Raw genomic sequence first — 24,086 nt, 5'->3', positions numbered from 1 at the left:
GAGAAATGACAGTCCCGATTTAAAATAAATGTCTCACTTATGAAAAAGCCCCATAAAGCTCCCTTTAATTAGCAAGCTCCTCTAGAACAGTATTTTCACAATTTATTACTAGGTTATGACCTCAGTTTAATGGGTGTGTCTAGCATCTTAAAAAAATGAATATGTAAAATTGACTTAAGTATCAAGGGTAAGATTTCATGAAACTTTTGTTTTAATTACATGCATGTGTTTACTGGATTATGATGTAAAATGTATTTCATCCTACACGCCATATTCGAAAACATATGAAAGCTACTGCTCTAGTTAGTGTATTCAAAGCCTTCATCTTTTTGCCATAATCATAAGCACATCATCAGCAATGTGCAGCAACTTCACCAGGACACAAAGGGTGAGTGAAGGGATGAAAGTCAGTAAAACTTACAAAATCTTGAAAACAACTTCACTGCCAGTCAATGAAAATGAAGACCAAATATTACTGAATTTTTAATGCAATCCAATGAAAGAAATAAAAAATTTTATTATATGCATGTTTATTTAATATATTTTATTATAAACAAAATTTTGAAAAATGATTTTACTAACAATAATAAATAATTCAAAAACAAAATCAGAAAAAATATCTTTTCATTAGCTCTTCTGAAGGAAAATTTTCCCAGCTTCCAATCATTTTACCCTTCTTATGTAAGTTCTCTCTGATTTTTCTATGTGAGCAAGGAACATGAACTGAACAGTGTTTCCCAAAGTGGAGTACTCATGGTGAGGTTTTGTTTTTTTTTTCCTTTGGCCATGCCATGCGGCTTTCGGGATCTTAGTTCCCCGAGCAGGGATTGAACCAGGGCCCGTGGCAGTGAAAGCGCAGAGTCCTAATCACTGGACCACCAGGGAATTCCCCATGGTGAGTTTATATATAGGTCAAGACTTTTCATTATTAATTTTATGTTTATTTTGACATGTATGAGAAAGACACTGGTTTCTCTATTTTATTTTAGTATGTTTAAAGTAAATCATGAGTCAGTTGAAAGAAAAAAGCCTTAAGAAAATTATAAATACAGGTAGAATGAAAACATAGCAAAAAATCATACAACATAGAGAAAAGCAACATACAAATAATGGAAACTTAAGAAATACTGGACTAGAGAAGAATTCAGACATGAAGCTTACAAAAAATATATTTTTCTTTAGAAACTAGTAAAAGAACAAGTAGAAGACTAATACGTTAAAGCAAACTATTTTTTTCGTACAGCTAGTCACAGATATTAAATCTGAAAAAGATCATTAGTTTTTAAAAATTAAAATCAAAATGTTCACAGGCTTGTTTAGCATTAAATATGAGTTCTGAAATCTTATTGACTTTATCTTTGAATATATTCACTGAGCATGCATAATTTTTAAAAATTACTTTTTTTACTAGTTTATAGCATATTTCTAGAGCCTTCTACATATCTTCTTTGGAACAATATTTCTATAATTCAATCTATGACAAGAAAATAGAGTGTACCCACAGAAACTGCTTTAGCAATATTTCAGCCTCCCCCTCCATTTTCAATTGTTTTTATAATGACTGAACCAATAATCACAATAATAACTATTACTAAACAAACAGCCTTACCAGGAAACTTTGAGATCTGTCCCAGGCAGTGGGCAGGTTTTATTGTCTTGATTTAAAATGCTAGGATACACTTCAAGGCCAGCGTTTACAGTGATAACTGGTCTGGCCCTGGTTTCAAAAAAAAGATAAGAAAAAAAAAAGTTATTTAAAATGTTAGATTGATCTAAGCATTTCAGGTTCACATTCACTGCGTATAGAGTGTGATGTTCACTAAAGCAGTGTTTATAATAGCAAAAAGAATAGAAACAACCTAAACTTAGCATGACCAAATATTCCAGCTTGCCCAGGACTGTCTTGACTTTATCAGTGAAAGTCCCATGACCTGGTAAATGCCCCTCAGTTCCAGGCAAAGCAGGACCACTGGTCACAACCTATCTGAACACAGCCCATTAAAGCAAGATGGTTAAACAAGTTGTGGGATATCTACCTAATGCAGTGCAATACAGTGGGGGAAATGAGTGCTGTAAAGCCATCTGTGCTAATATGGGATGATATTAGCCAAGACATAATGAGAGGAAAAAAACACCATGTACAAAGGATGCATACACACACACACATAATTTTTAATGCACAGAATATTTCTGATAGGATATACTAATAAACTAGTAACTGGTGTGAGAGGAAGTATATTTCTTTTATTGTATGCCCTTTTTACATTGCTTGAATTTTTACCACATGTATGTATTACTTTGTTAATAGCAATTTTAAAAACTGAAACAATAAATTAAAATACAGTTTCCAAAGTTCAGATGCACAGGTTTACGCTCTGTACAAAAACACAGCAGCCTCAGGGCAGTGTATCTGTCTCAATCATGATAAATCCTGGAATCTGTACGGACACAAGCTGCCCCGAGAAGCACAATCAAGTTGACCCATCACAACCTCCACTACACAGTACCAGTGTTCGTTTTCCTGCCATGTATAAGCACAGTCCATAGAGGTGTAAACATCTTAATCTACTTGGGATGCTAGTTGATATTGTAAGGCACGAGGAATTGATGAAGTTCAGAGAAATACTGGAATATGTATGAAGCTGGGAAATGGAGATATGTGGATTTATACATATTGCTCTAATAAAAATATTCATTTGGGGAATCATTACATACTGCCCTTGTGGTCACAGAATGCTGTGGCACAAACACCAAGTTAAGTTCTTGTCTCTTAGAGGAAAATGTAAACTCCTATAATTTTAAACTCATGTAATCTAAAACACAGGAGAACATCTGTGAACATAATTTAAAGAACAAAAAGGGAAAATTCTGAATGCTTTCCTAAATAAAAAAATCTATAGCTTTCTCTACTTTGGGATCTCCTTGTATCATTACTACTTGCCTGAAGCAAATCTTGAATAGAAAGAACAAATTTTATCATTACTTCAAGAAAATTAAACTGAAATTCAAACACTGGTACTTAACTATAAAACTTTCATATAATTCATAATATTCCTATATTACCAGATATGGAAATGCTTACCTGTATAATACAGCTCTATCTACACCAAAAGCTCCTACAATTAAGTCTTAAAAGAGAGCAGAAAAATATGTTAATAATATTTTTTTTTTAACTCATATACCTTTCCATAAAGCTCTCAATGCATATAATAAAGATACAGACATAGTCTCAAAACTATTCTTCATTAAGTGGTTGTAAGACAACATCTAAAAGGCTAAAATGTATATGAAAACTTTAAATATGCTATCATCAATGGCAAACACTCATCATAAAACTAATTTTTTCATCCATCCAGGTAGACAAGAATCTTTTTAATGGATACATAGTAAAAATCAGCAACAATAAGGAAGTGTATACCACACAAACACACACATTCCCAAAGGAAAAAGCTTTATAGATGCCTGTGGATTTTACAAATTTCTCTCTTTTTTTTCGTTTACTTATTTTGTTTCGAAAACAAAACAAAACCAAAACAGCACAATACATACACAGTTGATCCTTGAACAACATAGGTCTGAACTGCGCGGGTCTAGAACTGCGCGGGTCTACTTATACGTGGACTTTTTTCCCACTGAATACATACTATAGCACTACACAACCTGAGGTTGGCTGAATCCGCAGAGGTGGAACTGTGGATACAGAGGGCCGAGTGTACAGTTAGTTATATGTAATTTTTGACTGTGCAGAAGGTTGGCACCCCTAACCCTCACGTTGTTCAAGGGTCAACTGTACTTAGAATGCTTAGAATGACAGCAGATAGCATCCAAATCAACAAGAATACAACACATTAGTTTTTATACATAGGTGGTACCACTGGTTCACAATTAGGAAAAAATGAAATCAGAACTCTCTCTCTTATACCCAAGCTAAATTTGACGAAGCCCTTTCTAAGCAGAAAGTACATGAGAAACCATAAAGACAGGTACAATGGATTACATAAAAATTAAGAATTTCTTTATGCCCCAAAAGAAAACATGACAAAACTGAGAAATATATATAAGAGTTAAGGAGTTAAAACCCTCAATATTTAAGGAACTGCCACAAGTTTAAAAAAAATGAATGAAAGAAAAGAAAAACAACATTCCAACAGAAATGGAGAAAAAAAGATGTAGAAAGGAAATTCACAAAAGTAAATACATATATGCAAGTAAACAAAAATGCTTATTTCCCTCACTAATAATCCAAAACTGTAGATTAAAACAAAATAACATTTTCCACCTATCATATAAAGTTATTTTAAAAAGAAATAAAAGATGACAACCAGTGTGGGCACAAATGTGGGAAAATAACTCGCTACCTGCTGGTGAGTGCTTAAAAAAGTTGCAAAACTTTCTTTAGAGGGATTAGGATTGTAATTTGACAAGGTGTAACAACAGCCTTAAAAAAAAAAGTGCCTAATCTTTGACATAGCAATTCTAGAATTTTGTCCTAAGGAAATAATCAGAGGAATGCACCGGAATTATATATGAGGATACAAATGCCCCAAAATAAAGTTAAATAAGATATGATACAAATATTTGATAGAATGGAAAACATAAATTCATGCTTCAGAAGAATAATAACATGGGGAAATATCTAATACTTTAAGTGAATAAAATATGCTAATAACAGTGCATAATTCTATTTTGTTAAAAAAATTGTGTGAATGCACTGGAAAAAAGAAAGCATATTGTAAGATATGCTTTGCTATATTTTCTAAAAGTTCTATAATAAATATATTACATTTATAACAAAGAATTCTTGAAATAACACTAACATAGATAAGAATCTACTTCATGTCCTATTTCTAAAAGCATTTCAACATATTATATATTGAGCTCATTAACTGTTTCAACAGCTAAGTAATTAAATTTTCTGCATTATATTTCATTTAAAGAATATATCCATTATGATCCTAGATCCATTAAAATATTCCAAAGTATATAAGAGCCAGAAAAAGGCCTCACTTCCTGTACCGGCACAAACCAGTGGGCAACCTTGGGCAAATTACCTTTCTCAGTCTTTTTTCTCATCCAGAAAATGACGTAATAATGAGCTGAACTAGCTCATATTCCTCACCAGCCTTATTGGGAGAATTTACTGAGATAATATATTTCGTAAAAATCACGATGATTAGTCAAGTCCATAAAACTGCTAGACCATTAAAAACAAAAAGAGATGGCTGACATTTGAAAACTTAGACTGAGCTTTTGTTTATAGCTTCCACATTCTGACATTTCATTACAGACTTGAAGACAATGAAAGAAGAACTAAGAGTACATGCTTTAATATTGGAAGCTCCCAGGAAACAGAGCTGTCTGTGCTTTGTATCCCCTCAGTGACGAGAACAGTGCCTTGAACAACGGCAGGGGCTTGAACAGTAGTCGAAATACTGAATTTAGATGATTTATAACAGAAATCAAGAGAGCAGTAACTAATACTACTTGCTATTAGGACCAAAAAATCTAAGACACTCTTTGTATTTCTAGGAAAGCACCTGGATATCCATTCTTGTCTATATCCGTGGCTCCTTTCATTGAATAGCCAAAGCTTGGTGGCATGCTCCGAGCAGCCCACTTCCCTTCAAGGATCTGAGATGGTACCGCATTCAAGCCTGTGGGTCTTCCATTGAAAATATAAACAATTCCTTTTTTATCTTCACCCCCATATGGAGCAGCAATTGCAATATCTGAGAGGGAAAAGGAAGAGGGGAAGAGGGAGGAGAGGGAAAAGAGGGACGGGAGAAGGTGAGGAAGAAAGGAGGAAAGGAGGGTGGGAGGGAGGAGGGCAAGGATGGAGAGAAGGAAGTCTTAGTACTCATCATTATTTCCGTGGAAAAGATCTTAATATCTTTAGAACCCATGTATCATGTTTATCGAAGTTCAGTAGGGTACTCTTTTTTTTTAACCAATGCCATAAAACCTTTATTTCCACTGGGATTGCATGTGCAATTCTCTTCTCTTTCTGGGAAAGAACTTTTCCCATTCCCCACTCCAGGACACATCCTGGCCATTCTCTCCTCTCCCTTTGGCTGGGCTACCCCATGGGACCTAGGAGACTTCCTGTGGCGGGGAGTTGCGCAGGAAGCAGAGGCAGCTGTGGTCCCACGGCACCCTCATGTGGTGATGTCCAAGATGACAGCCTGCTACTCAGAGTAGGAAGCCCTCCAAGAAGGAATGAGTCCTCTGCGCAGCCAGTCTCTCTACTTCAGGCAAAGCAGCCATGCGTGGTGGCAGTAGGGTACTCTTAATTCAAAAGCAACAACCAAATGCAAGGAGATTCAAGCAAAACTGTATGGAAATGATATTAATTTGGAGCCAGGTATTCCGGGTCTGACCTTGGACAAATCACTTAACCTTTCTGGACCTCAAATGCCTCATCCTTAAAATAGAGGGGAAGGGACATGTAAAAAGATTCATCTAAGGTTCATTCTAGCTCTTAAAATTCTAGTTAATTTAGTTGGGCATGGTTTTCAGGTTTTTTTTGAGAAGTCAACCTGACTCAGAAAGTTGAAAGTTATGATTTCACCTCTATCTTGCTCAACTTATACTGAAATGAAATAAACAAATAAAAAGTTTGAAATGCTTTAAAAACAAAACAGTACACGAAACAGTCACTATGACCTTTCCTAACTCTAGAATATATTATAAATAATTATGTCCACTTCCCTCTATCTTTGCTGGTCCCACCCTGGACAAGCCATTCTCATTCTTTGCCTGGACCCCTAAAGCAGCCTAAGTGGCCTCCCACTTCTACTCTTGCCCCTATAATCCATTCTCTTCAAAACTGCCAAATGTTAATATCATGTTATCTTCCTTCTTAAAATCCTTATTTCCCAAAGCATTTACGTGTTACCTGGTTTGTCCATTCACCACCCCACTCCCAACCCCAATTCTACTCTCACTCACTCTTCCTAACAATCCTGGCCCTTTTCTCTGTTTCTTAAACTCAACAAGCTAGTCCCCAGCTCTGGATTTATACTTGCTGTTCCCTCTGCCTCAACAGTTCTTGCTCCAGAGCTTATCAAGCTTTGCTCCTTCTGTTTGTCCAAATCACAGTTCAAATGTCATCTTGTCAGAGAGGTCTTCCCTGGCCATCCTATGGGGCAATGCACTCTCCCCTCTCCATCTAGGTACTCTCTATCATGTTACCTTGCCTTTTTTTGTTTAAACCCACAGCCTTTATCACTATCTGAATTTCCCCTTTATGTGTTTACTCTGTGGCTCCTCCACAAAACATAATTTCATGAGAGCAAGGATGTGTCCATCTTGCCTATGACAGCCCCTATGTACCAGCCATTCCAAACTGACTCAATTTACTTAATATACCCAAAATGTTTTCAGCCCGCTCAATGCTGCAACCCCTGAGATATCAAAGACACCTTGGTCACTCATCTTTTCTTTAAGACCATTATGCCCAAGAATATCTCAAACACTGTGATGACTACATTCTAGTGTTTACTTGTTCACATTAAACTTGCTCCTACTGATGCTAAATTCCTTAAGGACATGGATGGGCTCTAATTTATCCTCTCATTTTTAGCACTTAAAACAGTGCTTGGCCTGCAGTAAGCGCCAACTAAGAATTTGTTATCCTTAAATAAAAAGTAGTATTTAAATTATGTAAGAGTCCTTCTTTATCTTTTTTTAAGTTTCAAAAGATAAATATAACTTCTAAATTGACATGTGCATTAAGAAAGTTTTTATTAAAATACAATTTTCCAACAGAATATGGCTCTACTCTTGAGAGATGGTTTTAAAAAATTCTCCTTACCTTTTCTAAACCTTTCATTATTTTGTACATTCTAATCATCTTTTCTCTTGGCTGGTATCTGTCTAGTCTGGAGAGCCCTACTTTTTCATGTCATCAGTCTCTTCCTTTGATCATTTTAGTTTCTCTTTTCTGTGTTTTTTCCCTCTGCCTTTCTGGAGAAATATTGACAAAAACTCCACATAATTGTGGAACATAATTTTATTGTTTTGTTTTCGGCAACCCTCTTGATGATACCTAGGGTTTTTCCAGTGGGTGTAAGTGGAAAGGGAGGAAAACAGCAGCAAAGACATAACAAAGAGTCAATGTCATCAGGTCTGAACAAGGAAAAGATCCAGGTTACAACTAATACTTCATTATATGTATATATAAACTATATATACATATAAACTACAAATACATATATATACACATATAAACTATATAAATATAGTTACATAAATAACAGCTCAGATCATTTTCTCCTGAAGACACTGTCATTCACAATCTACTCTTCGGGACAATAAGACCCCAGGAGACACTTGGGGAGAATAAAATCATCCTCTATGGTATCTATCTCTAAACGTAAAATCTCTTTGTAAAATCGTTGTAAAACTTCGATATTTTTTAGCTGTCATTGCTTATAATTTTTGTGTTCACAGATAATACATTTTAATAGAAATAGGGAAAACAGGATGAGATGTTGTCTGGATCATGATATTAAAGAAACATTCTTTAAAGTGTGTGGAATATCCTCAAGACAAGGTGACAGCAAACACATCCAGGCTCTACCAAAGCACCTGGAGACAGGCCCAGCTATAGCGAAGAACTCAAATGTGTTCAAGGTAGAACCTCGAATCTGGCCCTGTGTTTTCTAGGTAGTCTTTGTTATCAATAAGTAATGATTTGGTCTGTTGTATAGTATTCTTTTACAGTTCTATGTTGAACTTTATACCAGAATTCCAACTGATTCATGTTAAGTTCTCTTGGTGGTAAAAAATCTTTAAGACTATTTTAGGAAGCAAAATGTCCCCTTGAGTAGTTTTTCACTAACAATGAAAACTTCTAGGGTGAGAGATGACACTTCTAGTATGACATAAAACTACCCACAAGGCAGGAGTGGGGTCTTGAGGCCAAACAAACATTTCCCTTTTCTACTACTAATTGGGAGATTTGAGAGTCATCTGCATTTTTGAAGCTTTCATCTTAATTTATAACTTTCTTTACATTTTCAGGGGCATATTCCTATATATTGTTGATTATACAAACAAACCAACAGTTCAATTCTTCATCTTGTGACCTCTAGAAAGGTTTTTAGCAGTATTCTTTTTTTAAAAAAAACTCTGTAATTTGTAATCTATATTTCACTCTATAGTAGAAGCCAACTTTGATTTTTAAAGATATCTACAGCTATTAATTAAATTTTTAAATGGGACTATTATAAAACACTGAGCTTATACCTTTTTACTTGTCCCCATGAAGGGAGATATAACCTCCCTCAGAATATTCTGGACAGCCACAACAATAAAATATTAGTGGCAAATCATACCTTTGAGGGATGCATTAGGGTCAGCATTGCCTTGACAATATGCCTGGGGGCATTTTTTACACTTGTAGCCAAATGGACAGCAGAGGGCACTGCCGCTAAGCAGGACAGAGACACAGAAAATCACCAGCTCACACTGGGCTCCCTGGGAATGCAAGCTCCTTTCTAAAATGAACCACTTTGATAAACTGGTAGATTGGGATTGACACATACACACTACTATATATATATAACAGATAACTAATAAGGACCTACTATATAGCACAGGGAACTCTACTCAATACTCTGTAATGACCTATATGGGAAAAGAATCTAAAAAAGAGTGCATATATGTATATGTATAACTGATTCACTTTGCTGTACAGCAGAAATTAACACAACATTGTAAATCAACTATACGCCAATAAAAATTTTTTAAAAAATTAACCACTCTGACGCTCTAATTTGAGGCTGCATGAATAATAACTCATGAGAATCAATTTTTGAAAATTTTGCTCTGATTTTTAAGGAAAACGAGCAACTTGTCATTGAACCTGGTGTGTCACTCAAATCCTTCTTTCCAGGAAGGTTTGCTCATGTGAACTTCTACGGGTGGGGTACAGGACTTTTCCAGGTGGACACAGAAAATCAGGACACACAGCTGTTATAAACTTTGACCTTACCATTGAAGCCGTCCTGGTCCAGATCTCCCAAAGGGGCTATGGCACTGCCGAACCTTGCAAAGACCTCAAACCCATTCAGTTTGGTTGTCTGGAAGTCTCCCGAAGCTCTTTGCAGAGACACTGAGACCTGCCCCACCTCCTGGAGTTTGCCATCAGAACCACGATCCATGAAGAGAGGCGCTCCAATAAATACGTCTGCGTAACTAAAAAACATAATCTTTTTCACCAAAAGCAAGATCAAATTCCATGTGACTACTAATAATCATTTCCTTTCTTATTAAAACTCAAGTTTTCCTCTTTCTACAGTTCATATAGCCACATTTGAAATGATCATTTCTAATTCAAACCTTCCTTCAGCTCTTTTAAGAAACTATGAGTAATTCATAAAGTTACTTTATTCCTTCATATTATAAAAGCTATTGAAAGAAATTATTAACAACATAAAGGTTTTCTAGTATTCGTGATTAAGGTTGCTTCAAATTGGTTCCTTAAATAGAAAGATTAGCAGGAAGGGGACAGAGAAACAGAAGAAAAAATGTTTAGTTTTAGTAAAGCGTTCATAAACACAGAGGAAAACTGTTTCTGGAAACATTTTTTTAAACTTACTCATCCCCATTAATGTCAGTGGCAGCGACAGAAAATCCAAAATATGCAGCCATCTGGATAATAAGATGAAAATGAAATGTTTACATTTCATCCAACTAGTTTAGACAATTAATATTTGTTGTATATTTATCAAATAGAAAGGGTTATTTTTTTCTCTGCATATAGTGCTTCAATCTAAATTTCTTCTTTTGTTTATCCTACCAAAACAATGACAATCAGTTAATGAGGCTTGTATACTTTCCTAGATTTACTGGCAAGACATAGCCCATGTATATCATTTCGGTGTCTTCAGCACATGCCATTTAAGTCCAAGTACAATCAAGCCTCCTTCCAAGGCCCCACCTACTGTCTCCCTTCCTCTCCACTTACCCAAAGCACGCCAGACAAACACACTACCAGAAAGAGAGACAGTCACAAACAGACGTTTCAATTGAACCCAAGAAGTTATACATGATGCCTATGCAGTAAAAATAATAATAATTATTAATAGGTCATAAATGGTTCTTCCTATGTGAAACCACTACAACTCTAAAGAAATTACTGTTCGGAAAGATAGAGACTGGAGGGCTTCCCTGGTGGCGCAGTGGTTGAGAATCTGCCTGCCAATGCAGGGGACACGGGTTCGAGCCCTGGTCTGGGAAGATCCCACATGCCACAGAGCAACTGGGCCCGTGAGCCACAATAACTGAGCCTGTGCGTCTGGAGCCTGTGCTCCACAACAAGAGAAGCCGCGACAGTGAGAGGCCCCGCGCACCGTGATGAAGAGCGGCCCCCGCTCGCCACAACTAGGGAAAGCCCTCGCACAGAAACGAAGACCCAACACAGCTAAAAATAAAATAAATAAATTTATAAAAAAAAGATAGAGACTGGAATTCATTTTTGTTTCACATCTCAATCAACTATGTGCCAGTGGTTTTGCTTTTGAATTACACACAGTACAAATGTACTTGGTTTTATCATGGGCTTGTTTTGCGGAGGGAGAAAGAATGTCCTCTCCCCACCACAGGAGACTGCTGGCCATCACAGACAGAGCAGCCTGGCTGGAAATACATGTGAAAAAGGAAAGTTCTAAAGAGACTCCGACATACAAAACAAAACTAGGACAGGTGACAGATTAAAGATGAACTAAAATGAAGGATGAGTCAACAAACCAAAAAAAGTAAAGTTAGCAAAGCTTCCAAAATTTGATTAGCTGAGCTATCAGGAGGGAATGATATGGGAGATAAATACGTTAATCTATTTTGAATTTATACAGTGTAATTGAGAAAATGAAAAGTGCAATCTGTGTTCAATCACAAGGTAATAAAGTGCATTGTATTTGGGGCACCATGATGAAGTGCTGACTGGAATTTAACAGAATACTGTTCTTGGGCCTTGGTCTTTCAGGGCATCAGACCTGAAACTGTAAAGAAAGGATGGCATTTACTGAGACAAGTCTTGGCCTGGGTATTATCACTAAAATATTTTCCTTTGATTCTCACCACAACCCCATGAGCAGGTTACCAGTATCCCTATTTTTATACATGAGCCACCAGATTTACAGTGGAAAACACCTTGCCCAATGTAGTAGTGAGTAGTGAGAGCCCAGGTCTGTCCTAATGCAAAGCCCATGCTTCCCCCCACAAAAGAGCTAAGGAAGAACAGAGAAAGCATCAAGGATCAAGTACAACAAGATCCAGAGACACATGTGGGCATCTGACAGGAGAAGCTGCTTAAGGTGAAGAAGTCACAACAGCACAAAGTGACAGCCACCCCTGCCACAAGCCTAATGGCTGTCAACTGCAGGTGTCATCCCTGACCACCACACAAACGGGAAGAGGTTACTGGGGACCTCCAGTCTAGTTTCCCATCCTATCAATCCTCTCACAAAGCCCAACAGAGTCAACTGAACAAGAAGTGGGCTTAAATCCCAGATCTGCAAACTAGGAGACGTTTTTTCTCTACCTATTGATTAATTTTTCCTTTATCATTACAGGCGTACCTCAGAGATATTGCGGGTTCAGTTCCAGACCACCACAACAAATCAAATAGCCTAATAAAGTGAGTCACACAAATTTTTTGGTTTCCCATACATATAAAATTTACATTTACACTATACTATAGTCTATTAAGTGCGCAATAGCATGATACAGAATACAGTACAGGATATTATTGTAGAGAATGTCTAGTACTAATTTTTAACTGAAGAATGTTTTATTTCTTGTAGCACAAATGAAGTTTACTTGTAATATCTATAGTAAACACATCTGGGCCATGCTTTGTTTTACAGCTAATAAAATTTAAAAGCATAGATCATTCTTTAAAAGAGAATTTAATGTCATCAGCAAGGAAAAAGGAATTTTTTGGTTTTGTGTGTGTGCAATTTGATTCTGCATTTCCTTTAAAAAAATAAAGCAGCTATTAGGGCAATTACAAAAGTCTTTACTTAAACAAATCACTTTGGTTAAAACAAAGGAGAAATATTTAAAGCTTATTTTATATCTATAATATCAAATATTAAACAGTTACTATATACTGAATATTAAACCATCAGAATATTACCAAGAAAAGTTTTAAAGACATTAGGAAGTGCTGGTGTTAAAATGTTAAGGGAGAAAAAAGAACAAAACAAAACACAACACTTTAAAAGCATACCTGTTCACCAGTAAAATTGTGTAAGGAGGACATATTTTTCCCATCATAAATATAAACCTGTGCAGGAAAAACAAAAGCATATGAAATAGAGTAAAATATAAAACAACCCAGATATTTTTAGAAAACACCTTTTAACTTTCCTACCATTCCCAAAGTCCTCGCTGCTCTTGGAACTCCTGAAACAAAGTCTGAAAAGAAAAAACTTAATTACTCATTTTTAAGGCCAGTATTGGCAACTGCAGGAATAAGTGGTTATATCAGAAAGCTTTAAGTGTTATTTCAGTAGACAATGAGTAAGAGATTTTAAAAACTTGGTACTCCATAATAAATGACCCCAGCATTTTTTAACCACAAAATCAAATCTTTATGAAACATGGAAAGATTCTTGAGAGCCTCAAATAAATACATGTGTGCCCTCGAGGTATTCACAGTCTTGTGAAAGAGAAGAGACAAGAGAAAAGGGCTTAAGAATGAAGAAAAGCTAAACATACAGTAATGAAAGATAATTCAGAGCAAAGTGAAACAGGGTAGAGGTGGCAGTGGCACAGAAATGTGATCAAAATCAGGTCGAGTCTAGGATCCCCAGATTGAGCTCTGAAGATAACAGACAGAGAGAGGATGGGGTAACAGCCTTACTGACAGAGCTTGGAAGGTTACAAATTACGGGCCTGAAGAAAGAAGAAACTATTAAACTATGCCTCTCCAAGAGAACTGAATCTGCTGAAATCAAGAAGGAAGGAGCTGAAGAAATAACCGAAGTGCTGGGGGCTGGAAAGGAGCAGACAAGAGGTCACCGAGGCCCTCAGCCCCCTTGGCTGCTAGAGAAAGTTTACCAGAGACCAAGCTCAATTTCAAAGCTCTTTAATTGCCGAAATTTTTCTATGCCACTTGTTTCAAATGCTTAGTCTAATTTTTTTAAAGAGGATTAAATATAGTTCAAGTGCATCATACCATCTATGCCATCACCGTTGAAATCTCCGACGGCCACTGAGTAACCTAAAGGGGAACCAAAGGTAAGACACCATCAGGGCAGGACTGGTTATCTTCAGCGTACTTGCTGACTAAGCTTTCCTGGAAAATATCTTCAAGTAATTTCCTTTAATTATGTAATATTTTGTCCTCTAGGAGTAATAGATTCATATGTGTGTGATAAATGTATCTCAAAGAAAATAATGGAGTTAAATACTTAAATAGTATATCTCTGTTAGAAATATAAACCTGTTTTATCAACTTTGCAAAGGAGTCAGTTAAAAACAGGGTAAGTTTGCATTCATCATAAAGAAGCAACAAATAACAGGTTTTCTCAACCAGCAAAATATTAGTTCTGTCATGTATATTTGGTTTAATGAATATGAGAAAGTTAAAGAGAGAACAAAAGTTAATAAATCCTAAACCAAAACTGTAGTTTAACATAGTGAATGAAAGTTCAGGAGTCAGACTGCCTGGGCTGGAATCTCAGAAAAAGCAAGTTACAAGTGAGGGGCTTCAGGCAAATTATTTTGCCTCTCTGTGCCTGTTTCTTTATCTATAAAATGGGAGTAAAACAGTAGTACACTTTCATAGACCTGTTGTGAGGATTAAATGAGTTAATACAAGTAAGCACTTAGAACAATGCCCAGAATGGACCAAGCATATCTTAAAGGTTATCTATTATTATTATCATTGTGTTAATAACCATGCTCTTAAATTTCAGTTGCTGACATACAATATAACCTAAGTACTCATAACAAATACGTTCCTTATATTTTAAAAAATCTTCATCTATTTCACATAAAAGATTTTCCTACTGAAAGCAGCATATGTAAATACAGGACAAATCCACCACAACACCAGAAAATGAATCCATATTTTGATTTTACCTACCCAAATAACTGTCATCAAAAATAGCTTGTGCGGTCCGAGTTGCTAACTGGTTATTATACTGGATGCTATAAACTTTGGGGTCATATTTAGATACAATTTCTGCTACTTGATCTGAAATGAGCTGACCTGAAATAAATATATAAAATAAATTATAATTTGAAATGTGTGGACCTGAAAAAAATATATAAAATAAATGACAAGTTTCTAATGGGAACATTATGACGCAGATGATGGATAGCACCTGCATGAAAGAAAATAGATTAGATACGTCTTTCTAATTATTAGCCTTAAATAACTCTTCTTCATAATACTAAATCTGAAATTTGATTATTTTTTTAAGTCACAATTATTTCTATTCAAGCTAGTACTTAAAATTAGTCTCTGCTAAAAAACAAAAATTTAAAAATGCAGAATTTGTTTTAATTCACTAAAAAAAAAAATCAATGTTAAATAAATGGAATCATAAAATCAAGGATTGTTTCCAAACCAAATTTCAAATTAGAACTTGAAAAATCTACTGAAATAATTACTTTTACCTTCATAATTATTTGTTAAACTGATTTTTTTAACAAGTTATTTGGACACTTTTATGAAAGCAGCCTGAATGAGTGAGTTCACTTTTCTTCCCAACCTTAAGTTATTAAGTACACAAGAAATCCAGACAACTACATAAAAATCGACTGCCTCCCTGCCCCAAGAAAGGTTGTTTGATTTATCAAATGCCACCTCCATAACATATGAAAAATAATCTCATTTCTGCTATTTCAGAAAGAAAATCATAATAGCTAAAGATATTAATCTTGTTCCAATTTTTCCAGTCACATAAGCTGCGTTTGTAGGGCAGAAACACTTTCTGCCTGGGTCACTACTTTACCCTCTGTGCCTAAACAGTACCTAACACATAGGAGGGATTCATTAAATATTTCTTGAATCAAAGAACACAGGAAAATTTACCATGTCTTTGGAATAAACCACCATTATCATTTTCCCTATTCTTACAGAGACAATTCTGAGATCTATGGAAAAATTCATCCTAATATCTTACCTATTCAAGGTGAAACGTGCTGATTTTAATCTTATTAAAACAAAATATTCTCCGCCCAGTCACTGAGTTTTCAGTTACATATCATATACCATTTATAATAAATCTCTAGTGAACATAATATTAATAGTATCTGTCCTAATTTATAATAAACAGGAATGCATACATTGTGCATACTCAAGGTATTAAAAGAACAAGTCATTTAAACATGTTCACAGCTGTGTCTCTTAAAAAGGCAGAGTTAACAAGGAGTCCTGACTGAGAATCACAAAATCTATCTTTGGTTCCCCCACATGCTCGTCAGATACTTCCCTCCCTTCCACTGAATGACATACCTAGCAGTGAGGAAGAAAAATAAATCCATGTTTTATAGCTAACTAGAAAGCATTAATATCTATTTTCTTACACAGAATCAGAACTGCTATTTTAATTTTTACCGTAAAACTGTAAAACTCAAGTATAATTTTCCTAAGTCATTTCATTTTCCAATAGAGGTACAATTCATAGAAATTCAAATTTTTCAGTTTTAGTATGTTTCTCATACTGATCCTCTTTGCCTGATTTTTCTTTTTCTCCTTTGCCATCCCTTCCAATTTTTCACTTATTCCCATTTCTCATTCCTTCTTATTTTCCTTCCATCCTGTTTTCCTTCAGCAAATCTCTTTCTTTAGTTTCCCTTTCTATAAAGCAAAAGCACAGGTTTTCCTACAAGGAAGCAAGTAAAGAAAGCAGAGTGCAGAATACAGAAGTAAAATTCAGAATCAGAAAGTACTTGCAAATCAATATAGTCATAGATTTTCCAGTTCTTCCAAATATTGACAATGCTTGAATAACAGAATCTGGTAAATGGCACTTTTTAGCAGAAAATAAACATGTGACTATATTGACTAAATAAATGTGTCTCTAATGATAAATGAATCATAAACTAAGAAAATAAGCAGATATAGTTACCTATTTTCAAACTGTCAGCAAATAATGATCTGTTATACATTTGTTCAAATGGTAATTTTATTAGTCCTCCGAAAATGAGTAAAGAATGTAGTGTTTTATCTTTACATCAATCGTCAATGCCAGTTTAATATATTCTTTTGAAACTTAGTAAGATCCTCTATTTTAAAAACTCCCCAAACACAAAGAAATCATTCTTGATGTCAGTGATTAATGAGAAAATAACTATTTAAATATTTTAATGTACAAATTCAAATTAAGTTTAAAACCATGAGCTTTTGGAAGGCCACAATTTACCTATTACAAATCAGTTCCACACACTTCCTAATGCTTAATTACATCATTTCCTCTAAAGTACAGAGATGAAAAAGTACATATCATAAACAATAAAAATAAATTATTTTAAATTATTTTATAAATTTACTTTATAATTTACTTTTAAAATATTCAGTTTATTTTCTACTAGGAATATATATATAATATATATTATATATTATGTTATATATTTATATATTTTACATACACCTTATATGATGTTATAGTCCTTTTTAAAAAAATTGTATACAGATAGTGATTATACATTTAAATTTTATTTTTCCATTTCTTTGTTTAAAACAATTTGAAAAGTCTCATAGGCACATGATAAGCCAGATGAGTCTGAAACACAGTCATTATTGGGTAATTTTTAAAAGATTAACCTACCTTGCCAATAAAAGCTACCAGGACCACCAAGAAGTACTCTGTCAGCCTAGATTAAATCAAACAAAAAGATACATATTTTAAAACAGGTAGCTTTAAAAATGGAGAGCAATGTAATAAACATAAAAACTACATATACAAGTATATATGTATATATGACATATATATGCAAATATATGCATATATTAAACATGTATATATTAAAGCAAACAAAATCATAAGTTCTAAACTCATCTAATTCAGTAATTTTCACTATACTTTTTCTAAAACACAATACAATAAATATCAAAAAGGAAACTTATAATATATTCCCTTAATATGTGAAAAGATACAAACATATATATACATATAGATTCGTAGATCTTGGCTGCTCAACACACTTGGTATGAAGTGCCATCAGCAAAGTATTATTGGTTACAGTAAGAAAAAAAGTCACTCCTTAATTCTGTATATTACATTTGTGACTACATAGGCAAATTTCCTTTCTAATAATCATTAAAAATTTTTCAGCTAAAGGAAAAATTTTAGTGTCTTGCATATCTAAACAAGAGTGAGGTTAGAGGGTAAATTTTTCAGGGTATATTATATATACAAATTATACTTGACTAGCATTTCTTACATCTGTAACAAATTATAAGTATCTAATTCAAGGTAGTTAGTGTTTGAACATAATATTTTTAAAATTTCCTCTTGCTGGAGGTAAGAGAAAATTTTTCTCTCTCTAAATGGACATATAGCCTTTCAAGCTTTCAACAATCTCTGGCCATGGCTATGTAAAAGATATTTCTAAGTTGTCTGCTTTAAAATGACACCATTTTTCAGAAATGAGTTGAAGAAAGCAAACAGTTGATATAGCAATGACTGTTCATAGTATGGGAATATTTCTGGGGTTATAGTTGTACTGGCATAAGTACAGAAAATAAGGACACTTTTTGCTTTAATACAACACCTATTTGAGAACACATCATATGAGTTGAAACCTAATATGCATTAATATACTTTACCTCTCTTTGTTTTGCTTCCTTAAATTTTAAATTATAAGTAATTATGAATAAGTTTTGAATTATGAATTTCAAATTGAGTGAATTAAAATCAATTACTTAATAAGGAGAGTCAACTATAATTATCAGTACCTAATCTAGAAAAAAAATTTTAATAGAGATAAAATACAAATTTAAAAAAATAAGAAAATGCTTTATTAGTTTTTCTGAATCATGATTATAGTTTCTGTTGTTTTAATAAATTTAAGGCACTTCTGCTTTCATTTTCTAAGAAAGCCATATTAAGCTTTCTAAGGAAGCCCTACTTTTAACCAAGCAATGTATTTTTGAGACTTCTCTAGGAGTAATTAATAGTCTCAGTTTGATATTCAAAATGTTCATATATCCCACAAAAAAAAACCACACACACACAAAAGAAAATTACATAAAGAAAAGTACTTAAGAAAAATTTCCTTTGAAAATATAAATGGAATTCTTATTTTTAAAAAATAGATTAAAAACTATCAATTTTAGAGAGCATATCAGCTTAGTTAAAAATACATAGAGTCCTGTATATGAGATTTCTTACAATAATTAAATTGCTTCAACTTTACTTGTTGCCTGTAGGCACATAATAGATGGCAAATAAGCATGTTTTTCAACTTTTATGTAACTAAACTCTGATTTTGTAAGAAAGCTCCCATTGTTAGCTTTTACAAAAACTCAATTTCAGTCAAAAATAGAAAGGTTTAATAGTCCATAAATTTATCCAACTGGAAATTCTAATATTAAGTCATAACAGCTATCTATCTTCTACTCAGGAGATTTTCTACTGTCTTCCATTCCATTTTGATATCTATTTCAAATAAGCAATGTCTCCTAGGGAGAGAATAATATAAAGCAACGGATATCAAAATGCATGGGTCATTTTAATTAGCTGTTTTCATAAAACAGGTAACAGTTATAGAGAATCTGAAGTATTAACCAGTTAATTTTTAACCATGGCTTACATAATAAGGTAGATCTGAATCTCATTCAGTCTTAAATGAGAACTTACTTTAGTAAAATCAATGCTGAATCCTCCTTGACAAAATCCCTGTCCATCAGCATCAATATTTTCTAAAATAAAAAGATTGGAAATATACACAAACCCCAAAACAAACAACACAAAACATGAGAAAAATCTGATATCACTGTAACTGTAAGATAATGTACTAGTCTATGAGAGTGTTCATTCACTCAGGCACTTAATGAGTTAACACATTCTAAAAAAGTTAGTATGCATGTTTATCAGCACCCATTAATCAGAAATGGCAACAGAGAGAGATGAAAGTACCTGGACCAGTCAGCAGGGGACAGAAAGATAACCTAAGATGGTGGATTTCAAACTTTTTATTTTTAACCACAACCCACAACAAGATTATAGTTTATATCATAGCCCACACAACCCAACATACACACATTATATTTCATTCCATTTTTTAATAATTACTGGTTATGACTCATACTTGGATTTCATAAAACAAAGATGAGTTGTAATCTATGAGTTAAAAACTCCAATCTGAAATTTCTATTTCTTACTATTATTCTCCTACAGTTGCTAGGTCTTCACTAAGTTATTAATGAATACTTATAAGGAGATACCTACATTCCTGATACATACATTTCCTATACATACATTTACATCCAACAACAACAACAAACCTGAAAAAAAGTAGTTCAGAATTTTGGGAGATGGCCAGACCCTAATTTAATATTCTGCAACGAGCAAAATATGAAAACTACTCTCACAACACATTTAGAAAGTCAACTTTTTTAAACATGACACTTTTAAGTATTCTCCAAATGATAACAGACTCAGTTGTTTTACTCCTTTATACTCAATTATTAAGTTGGCCAATAATAATTTACTCAATTATTAAATTGGCCAATAATAATTAACTCTAATCATGAGTAATACTGTACCTAGAAGGAACAGTGAGCCTGAAGACTCGTCCTTGTTTTATTTTGAGGATAATAAGTAACAATGAAAAACAGCTGCTCTTCAGTCATCAAGGAATTCTTGTAGTCAATGTCACAATATCTAAAGAATTTTGCTATAGTACTCCTGTATTTGCCACCCAAATACAGGAACCAAAAATATCTACTTTCAGTCATGAGGACAACTTGCAAGAATTTTTGTCAAATACTCCCATCTAAAATTTTGAACCCATTTTAAAACCTGGGAACTGCCCCAAGATTACACACTTAATATCTAAATTTAGAATTTTTTTTAGAAAATAGCCTCAAGAGTATAATGCTACCCCAATGTAAATTTTTCTAACCAAGAGGCAATGGGAAAATGCAGGGCTGGGGCTTCCAGTGTCTAGTGAATCATACTAAGGAATTCTGCTCTGACCTCAAGTCAGCCGTTTATTTCCTTTATTCGAGTTGCATCTGGGGAACTATTTCAAGCTATTTATAAAGACATCCTTTTTGGATTATCATACCGTACAATTATCTACTTTATTTGGTTTCCCAAAACATCCAGCTAGAAACATGACCGTCCTTTAAAATTTTAACAGGTACCTATTAAACAGTGCGAATGTAAAGAATTTTATGTTGACTATAATCTATTTCAGTGAAGGCTTTTGTTTTTATTTCTATGGACAATTAATACTTCTGCTATTTGTTAAGCCTGACAATATTATAAATAATGTTATTGGTTATGATAGTAAGAGCAGCTAATGTTTATTAAGCCCTTACTGTGAGCCCAGTACCGTACTAAAGCATTTAAAATCTTTTAAAATCTATACAGCAATTCTATGAGAGATACTATTATTAGTCACAATTTACATATAAGGAAACTGAGGCTCACAGAAATTAAGGAACTTGACTATGGTAAACCACCTAGTAAATAAAAGAGCATGGATCTGAGGTGAGGAGTGTCTACACCACTAGGCAGCACTATCTCTAGCCAGCAGTGCATTTATAATTCCCTAAACAACCATCAAGGGGAAGAAAAAACAAACTAGAAATCACAACTGAGAAAAATCTATGTCCAAATAACATTATCATCAGAAAGTAGACAGAAAGAACAAAGACTCAGTCTGAGCATGGAGATGAAAGAGTATTTAAATCATATGATTTGTGGTTCAGGCACTTTTAGAACAGAAAGACATTTAGCCTATTGTATAATGCCAAGAATGGTCATAGATACAGTAATGAGAATCCAAAAGCAAACATAAACAGTAATAAGGTAAGTTTTTCTAGAGCGTGACGTTCCATAAAAACAAAAGCATGAGGTGAATGGACCTAGAGTCTGTCATACAGAGTGAAGTAAGTCAGAAAGAGAAAAACAAATACCGTATGCTAACACATATATATGGAATCTAAAAAAAAAAAAAATTGGTTATGAAGAACCTAGGGGCAGGACAGGAATTAAGACACAGACGTAGAGAATGGACTTGAGGACACGGGGAGGGTTAAGGGTAAGCTGAGACAAAGTGAGAGAGTGGCATGGACTTATATATACTACCAAATGTAAAATAGATAGCTAGTGGGAAGCAGCTGCATAGCATAGGGAGATCATCTCAGTGCTTTGTGACCACCTAGAGGGATAGGGAGGGTGGGAGGGAGACGCAAGAGGGAGGAGAGATGGGGATATATGTATAAGTATAGCTGATTCACTTTGTTATAAAGCAGAAACTAACACACCATTGTAAAGCAATTATACTCCAATAAAGGTGTTAAAAAAAAAAAGCAAACAACAAACAAATGAACAACAAAACCCACAAACTACCACCACCAAAACAAGCAGTTATCAAGAAGTTGGCAATGTAGCCCTACAAAACTGGCAGCCTTGTGTAAAATCAGCCATTGGGTTACACAACTTATTGAAGTATGAAGAAGACATAAAATACTAAAATTGCATCTCTGAAGTCTTTTGCCTAAATCAGCGTTTTACCAGTGATGAATCACCCATGACTATAGATATACAGGTTGTTGGCAGAGTGCAAGAATATAACCCAAGTTCTGAGATTCCCACTCTTGAGTGTTCTTCTCTGGGCAGGTTGCCCCTTGTACTTTGGGCCTGCAGGTAGCTTAATACATCAAAGGTTGAGCCCTGAAGTACATACAATGATCAAGAGATATCAAAAGCCAGCTTATTAGGAAGAAAGGCATTCACTTTGATTTTTTTAAGATTGTTCTCTCTGCTTTTTCTAATATTTGAGGTATTACTATTGAGATCGGGGATCAGCAAACATCTTCTGTAAAGGGCCAGGTAATAAATGTTTTAGGCTTAGGGGTTATACAGTCTCTGTGGCAAGGACTCAACTCTCCCTTTATAGATAACATGTAAACAAATGGGTGTGGCTATGTCCCAATAAAACTTTATTTACAAAAACAGACTCACAAGCCATAGTGTGCTGATCTGATTGGGATGTTAAATACTTCAGAAAATAAGGTTTAAATGTCTGTGCTTAAACCAAATAAGTGAAAGCATTATGAGCAGCTACATCACGCAGTCTTAATCCTTTAAATACATGTTAAGAAGAGAACTGGTCATTACTGAAGAGGCAAAATGATGAAAAATATTAGCTGAACATGGCAGTATATCCTCAAGGGATCATCATTAGAATGCTTGTTTTCAGAAGGGTTCTTGTCGTCTTACATCAGGAATTATCCAAACCTGCACTTGTGAAAGCAGTATTCTCTGTAGAAAAGTTGTGCTTAATACAGAGGAAATAGAAATGGAAAACATTTTCTATTGTTAGTAATACAGGGAAAAGATTCCTTTGGAATAAGACAGACCTGGGTTAAAATCCTCACTAGATCACTCACTACCATAAGATGTAGGAAAAAAATGACTTCAATTGTCTGGATCTCAGTTCCCTCATGTATCAGAAGAGAATAAAGGTGATTTTACAGGTGTGTCTATCACATAAACAATAGGTTACAAGCCTGGCACACAAGGGTTTGCTCATCCTTCAGAGCTACGAAATTATCTTCTCACCATAGGAACATTTTTGCAATACAGAAATTAAAAACACAAATTTAGTCCTCCCATTTTCCACATGCCACCAAAGACAACAGTACTATGACCAAAACACCAACAGAAGGTGGTGTAGTCAGACACTAAGGATAAAGCTGCCCACCTCCTCCGTTCTCGCAGGGTGTGCTTTCTGACCTACTCTAATAAACTGGTTATGGGTACGTATCATTCTTTTCATGTTTACCTCCCACTTACAACAAGTAGGGCCAAGGCAGTGGGCTAAGAAATAAGTGTTTAATGAAATCATTTGCAATTTCTCAGAGGTTCAACTGCTTAGAATTT

At 34.5% G+C, this 24,086-nt stretch overlaps 1 protein-coding gene across 2 annotated transcripts in view; it reads right to left on the bottom strand.

Annotated features, from left to right (window-relative positions):
- ITGAV (integrin subunit alpha V) overlaps window positions 1-24,086 on the bottom strand; it is an 87,802-nt gene that overhangs the window by 26,044 nt on the left and 37,672 nt on the right. For both annotated transcript variants that reach the window (XM_059928288.1, XM_059928286.1), the window contains exons 5-15: window positions 19,827-19,888; window positions 17,793-17,838; window positions 15,101-15,226; window positions 14,189-14,233; window positions 13,382-13,425; window positions 13,238-13,294; window positions 10,604-10,656; window positions 9,998-10,200; window positions 5,538-5,729; window positions 3,083-3,128; window positions 1,610-1,717 (exon numbers count right to left, since the gene is read on the bottom strand). In XM_059928288.1, coding sequence (XP_059784271.1) covers window positions 1,610-1,717; window positions 3,083-3,128; window positions 5,538-5,729; window positions 9,998-10,200; window positions 10,604-10,656; window positions 13,238-13,294; window positions 13,382-13,425; window positions 14,189-14,233; window positions 15,101-15,226; window positions 17,793-17,838; window positions 19,827-19,888 — 982 coding nt within the window. The remainder of the gene's footprint in view (window positions 1-1,609; window positions 1,718-3,082; window positions 3,129-5,537; window positions 5,730-9,997; window positions 10,201-10,603; window positions 10,657-13,237; window positions 13,295-13,381; window positions 13,426-14,188; window positions 14,234-15,100; window positions 15,227-17,792; window positions 17,839-19,826; window positions 19,889-24,086) is intronic.

This window comes from Balaenoptera ricei, chromosome 7 (genome assembly GCF_028023285.1).
Source record: "Balaenoptera ricei isolate mBalRic1 chromosome 7, mBalRic1.hap2, whole genome shotgun sequence".
Classification (NCBI taxonomy): Eukaryota; Metazoa; Chordata; class Mammalia; order Artiodactyla; family Balaenopteridae; genus Balaenoptera; species Balaenoptera ricei.
The sequence above is the reverse complement of the archived record's forward strand: the minus strand, read 5'-3'. Positions and strand labels throughout refer to the sequence as shown.